Below are 6000 nucleotides of genomic sequence, written 5' to 3'. Positions count from 1 at the left end.
TCTGCGGAGAGTAAGTGCTTGTTTAAGGTCATGTAACAAGGCCATAAGGACGGGTGGATATTGGAAGCATTCATTTGAATCCTGTAGCTCTGTCGCTGACATTAATTCTGGTCTCTCTGCAGAGAGCAGAAAAAACGCAAGTATCAGAGAGCAGGAAAAGGAAATAGAAGAGGCCGAAAGAGAAAGGAGAGTGTGGAGCAAAAGGCAGAGCCTTGCTTACAAACAGAAACACAAAGGGCGCAGGAGGTTTTGGTACCTGCTGAGGAAGAAACCGAGCATCCTGGGAACCCTACAACCGAAGCCCTCCCCTTGGTAGCATCCCCCACAAAAGCTGTGCCTGCAGAAACTTGTTCTGAAGTATACCAAGGAAGCATTCAGTGCCAAGAAATAGCAGTACAGACCAATTCTCAAACATACCAACACAGGGCCAAAGCTGAAGACCTCTCTCCTGCCATGTGCCAAGAAATAGCAGTACTTCAACATTCTCCTAAAATATGCCAAGATATGGCTGAACCTGAGGCGCTTTCTCCTAAAACGTACCCAGAAACAGCTGGGCCCCAAACCTATTCTCCCAAAGCACATGAAGAAATGGCTGGACCTGAGGCACTCTCGCCTAAAATGTGCCAGGAACCAACTGTGTCACAAAACCATTCTTCCAAAGTACCTCAAGATATGGCTGGACCTGAGGCACTCTCTCCCAAAATGTTCCAGGAACCAACTGTGCTTCAAGAACATACTTTGAAAATGTGCCAAGATGTGGCCAGACCCGAAGTCCTATCTCCTGAAACACACCAAGAGATGACTGCTCCCGAAGCCTTTCCCTGTATGACACCTGGAGATGCTGCGGGCCCAGAAGGATGCTCCCCAGAAGCACTCTCCCAATCAGATGTCCCGGAAGGCTGTCCACTTGACACAACCCCCACAACAGTCACACCAGAAAAAACCACTTCCGACCCAGATCTGGGAATGGCTGTGACTGAAGGCTTCTTTTCTGAAGTCCAAGAATATACTGTATCTGAAGACATTTCTACAAAAACACACCAAGAAGCCGTTGAACCTGAATTCATTTCTCGCGAGACTTATAAAGAATTCACTGTGCCTATAGTCTCCTCTCACAAAACAATCCAAGAATCACCTGGGCCTGAAGGATACTCACCTGAAACATGTCAACCAATACCTGAGCCTGAGAACTATTCACTGGAAACCTGCTGTGAAATGGCAGGGCCTGAAGACCTCTCTATCAAGACCTGTAAGGACAGGGACGGGCCTAAACACAGCCTTCCAGAGGGAGCCCAGGAAGTAGGTGGGGCCCAAGGGCAGGACCCTGATGCGCAGGATAGTGAGGACGCTGGTGCTTTCTCTCAAGGTAGGGGATTTGTATAGCAACAGCTCCCTCAGAATTTGTGATTTAGAGCTGTCTTGGACAGTAGCCAGCTATTTCAATGGGAACTATGAATACCACTGGATCTTTTCAAGTAAAATGTATTTTCAGGCTACCAACATTCTATTGGCACATTTCCAAAATATTTAAGTAACTGAAAATTCTAGTTACCTATTTTGAGAAACTATACTAAGAGAAAGAAACAAACCTGGGATAAGATTAATTATGGGGAAAAAAAGTTCTTTTTGAGCTAGAATGCACGATGTAGCTGTGCTGGTTGGTTTTCATGCTCAAAACAAAATTCTGGTCCTTTGGAAGAGTAGCAAATACTCTTAAGTACACAGTCACTTCTTTCTTTCTTTCTTTCTTTCTTTCTTTTTTTTTTTTTTTTGGTTTTTTGGATTTAGTTTTTTCGACACAGGGTTTCTCTGTATAGCTCTGGCTATCCTGGAACTCACTCTGTAGACCAAGCTGGCCTTGAACTCAGAAATCCTCCTGCCTCTGCCTCCCAAGTGCTGGGATTACAAGTGTGCGCCACCACCACCCGGCTACACAGTCATTTCTTCAGCCCTAAAAAAAAAGAAACCTCTCTCTCTCTCTCTCTCTCTCTCTCTCTAACACACACACACACACACACACACACACCCCTCTTTTAAAACACAGACTCCTGAGCTGGGGGTTGTGGTACACACTTTTAATCCTAGCACTGAAGAGGCAGAAGCAGAGGAAGGCAGATCTCTGTGAGCTCCAGGTCAGCCTCCATAGTGAGTCCCACACAGCCAGGACTACGTAATGAGACTGTCTCAAAAACCAAACTAAAAGCACCTGGGCTGGGGGAGAGAGGCCTCGGTGGTTAAGTGTCTGCGCTGCTCTTGCAGAGGTCTCAAGTAGGGTTTCCAGCATTCACGTGGTGGCTTTACAAGCGCCTGTAACTCCAGTCCTAGGGGATTTAAGGCCCTTCTCTGGCATCACAGGGTTCCCGCACACACGGGGTACGCATAAATTAACACAGGCACACAAATGCACATAATTATATATCTTCAAAACAGAGCATCTACTGCTCTTTAAAAAATAAACACCAAGATTATAAGACACCATCATTTCTATGACATGGTATTTTAATATTTAAATATCTAATCAACAGAAATGTGTCTGCACGGTCTGCAGCATGGCCTCCCCTTCCCGAGTGAGTTACTGACAGTGCCAACATTGTTTATTGAATCTATTATTTTGTATTTTGTTTGATTTTACAGAAATGGAGGAAGAAAACAAAGCCGATCAAGACCCAGAAACTCCAGCGAGTCCACAGGGCCCTCGTGAGATCTGTCCAGAAGACGACACCTATAGCTCTGCTCTATTTTAACCGTGTTCAGTGCTGAAGCTGCGGCCCAGCTCAACACAGCACACAGTGAAATCTCTTGTGATTCACTGAAACACTGCAGCAATCACTAAAATTTGCATTGCTAATTTTAACTTATGGCTTTTTTTTTTCCATTTGTAGCTCTTATCTGAGAGAACTAACACCTTCAAGGCTCAAACACATAGACAATGTGTGTGTGTGTGTGTACACCCGTGTGAGCACCTAAGGGTAGGTATTTGTATATGGGGGAAGACAGAGCAGAGGAAAGGCTGGGTCATTGATTTTTCCCCTCTAAGAAGAAATGTATATTTGGTGATTCTGAGAAGATAGCAATTTTTTTTGTTTGATTTTTTTTTTTTTTTTTTTTTTGGATTTGGTTTTTTCGAGACAGGGTTTCTCTGTATAGCCCTGGCTGTCCTGGAGCTCACTCTGTAGACCAGGCTGGCCTCGAACTCAGAAATCCGCCTGCCTCTGCCTCCCAAAGTGCTGGGATTACAGAGAAGATAGCAATTTAATATGAAGACTTAGTATTTTGAAGTATGTAGTTTCTTGTGAGTTTTGTCAATTATTGATGTTGTAACAACTTCAGAAATTTACTCAAGCTTTACATGTCTTTGAGTTAATCTGAACAATTGTTATTCTAAAAGTTCTTGCAAGTTATTTTGGAATTGATAAGTATCATTTATTTCTGTGTGAACCTGGATCTTCTATTTCTGAACAATTGTTATTCTAAAAGTTCTTGCAAGTTATTTTGGAATTGATAAATACCATTTATTTCTGTGTGAACCTGGATCTTCTATTTCTATTTTTTAAACTGTGTTTGTAAAAATTGTACATTAAACCATTACTATGGTCTTATCTGTGTTACCAAGACAGCATTTGGTTTTTGCTGGGGTGGTAAAACACCTAAATGGCACCATGCCTTTGTTCACTAGGGTTTAATCTGGTCTCAAGGAGGAACAAAACAGAAAACAAAGTATTCCAAAAGAAAGTGCAGGGTTCGACAGCCTGGCTCCTGGGTGTTTTCCTTTCTGTGAGAATGACTCTCTTAAACCTCATGCTTTAAGATCTATGTTAAACAGTGCCGGCACCGTATGACTAGCACACACAAGAGGAGGGGTGCTCTTCTTTCCCGGAGGGATGGGGAGGATCTGCACAGGAACCCAGAGTTCAAGGTCAAGAGAACCGTAAAGCAACTCTGTCAATGTCAGGTCCATATTGAAGAGTTGTTTTACATGCTAAAAATCTACCATAAGGCAACTAATCTATTATTGGTGTTTAGAGACCTACCAGGACCAGGAATTTACAGGAGGTTGTGAGATATCTGACATATGTACCATGAACCAAACCTGCAAACCTGGTCCTCTTTGAGAGCAGTGTGTCCCTTCCCCCCCACCGTCCTGACCTGTAACCAGCCACGTAGATTATGCTTCAGACTCAGAGCTCTGCCCACCTTTGCATTCTGAGGGGCATCTAAGGCATACACCGTTGCACTGGGCCATAGGAAGTACTCCTAACCAGCCACTGTCTTTAGTCCTGGATATATATGTATAGACTTCACTTACCAGGTAACTGCATAAGGCTTTTCAACGATGAAGTTGACGTTTTCATATTTCAGGAATTCCTCTGGTGATAACAGTCACAGTGTCCTGAGAAGGACGAGACCAGAAGCCGGAACAGAAACAGTTCTGGGTGGGGAAATATTTGAAAATATCCCCTGATATTTTGTTGGTTTGGATTTTCCTTGCGCCTTTATAGAAGACTAAAAATAAGACAGACTTTGGCAAATAAAAGTTCATTCAGCAAGACCGTGTGCTAGGCTCCAAGGATATATCAAAAGGACAAGCGCAAGCCTTCTGCAGGGGACTTGGTACAGAGGGCACAGGAGCCACCGCCAGGGGCACCTTCTGGTGCACAGGTGCTCAGGACTCTCCCCTAGGCTTCTTATATTTTATCTATGCAAGGGAATTTTTGCCTTTATGGTTTTATGGCTAAGGCATTAAACTTTTAAAAAGCATTTTATGAGTATAAGTGTTTCCAGGATGTACACGCAGGCTTGGTGCCCACAGAAGTCAGAAGACAGCATCAGGTTCCTTGGAGCTGCATTGTCTGTCTGTGTGGGTGCTGGGAATTGAACTCAGGTCCCTCTGCAAGAGCAACACATGCTCTTAACCACTCAGGTTTATCTTTTCTTGTTTGTCTTTTTGAAGACAGGGTCTTAAATGTCCCAGGGTGGATTGAAAGCCAGCCTTGTGTGAGCACATATCCATACCTGGCTTTATGCAATGCTAGGACTGAACCAAGGACTTTGTACGTACTAGACAAGCACTCTTCTAACTGAGCTACAGCCCTGGCCTCTTGTTTTAAAGTGTGTTCATGTGCTCTCAGGAACTGGTGTGTGGGTTCATGGCTGCCCGTGTAGGCACATGCTATGAAACCAGAGGTGACGTCTATCTTCCTCCATTGTTCTCCAGCTTATCTGGTCAGGCAGCGGCTCTCTCTTGAACCCAGAGCCTAACACTTGGGTAGTCTAACTAGCCAGCTTGTCCCAGGGATTACCTGTCCTTACCTCCTGCAGGCCAGTCCACCCACTCAGCATTTACACGGGTGCTGGGAACCCAGAGTCTAATCCCTTACTTTCATGGTAAGAGCCTTATCCACTGAGCCATCTCCACCACCTTGTCCTATTTCCTTCTACCATTCCCTGTAAATCCATTACTTACCATTCATATCCAGACACTTGAGCGAATCGAATTATTCCTGTTTTCTTATTAGCTTAGAGTTTTGAGGGAATGAATGAGAATCTCTAAGAACCGCTAAGAACCTCCACTTTGTGCTGCCCTCTTCTTGTGGCAGGAAGGGGTCTGGGCATACCTGAAGTTCTTCTGAAGACTTTTACAATTTTGTGTGCTTGTGGTGCTTGCTTACCTCCAACTCAGAGATCAGCCCGTCTCTTGTCTCTCCAGTGCTGGGATTAAAGTTTGAGTCAACAGGCCCAGAGTTTAAGCGTGTGTGTGTGTGTGTGTGTGTGTATGTGTGTAGGTGCCTGTGGAGGCCAGAAGAGGGCATCAGATCCCGGGAAGTGGAGTTACTAAGCTGTGAGATTCCACGTGGGTGCTGAGATTCACACCCGTATCCTCTGGGAAAGCTGCTGGTATTTTGAACTGCTGAGCCGTCGCTCCAGCTCCCTTTAGGTTATTTTAAAAGGCAGATTCCTAGGTCTAGGATCTCCAAGTCTACTTTTTTGGGGTCTCAGTAG

At 44.5% G+C, this 6000-nt stretch overlaps 1 protein-coding gene across 1 annotated transcript in view; it reads left to right on the top strand.

Moving 5' to 3' along the window:
- Hemgn (hemogen) overlaps nt 1–3599 on the top strand; it is an 11412-nt gene extending 7813 nt beyond the window's left edge. Inside the window, exons 3-4 of the mRNA XM_052176445.1 lie at nt 123–1366; nt 2635–3599. Of these exons, the coding sequence (XP_052032405.1) occupies nt 123–1366; nt 2635–2744 (1354 nt within the window). The 3' untranslated portion in view covers nt 2745–3599. The remainder of the gene's footprint in view (nt 1–122; nt 1367–2634) is intronic.
- Nucleotides 3600–6000: the final 2401 nt, after the last annotated feature.

Source organism: Apodemus sylvaticus, chromosome 3 (assembly GCF_947179515.1).
Source record: "Apodemus sylvaticus chromosome 3, mApoSyl1.1, whole genome shotgun sequence".
NCBI classification, from domain to species: domain Eukaryota; kingdom Metazoa; phylum Chordata; class Mammalia; order Rodentia; family Muridae; genus Apodemus; species Apodemus sylvaticus.
Note: the sequence above shows the minus strand (reverse complement) of the source record. Positions and strands in the feature narration are given on the sequence as shown.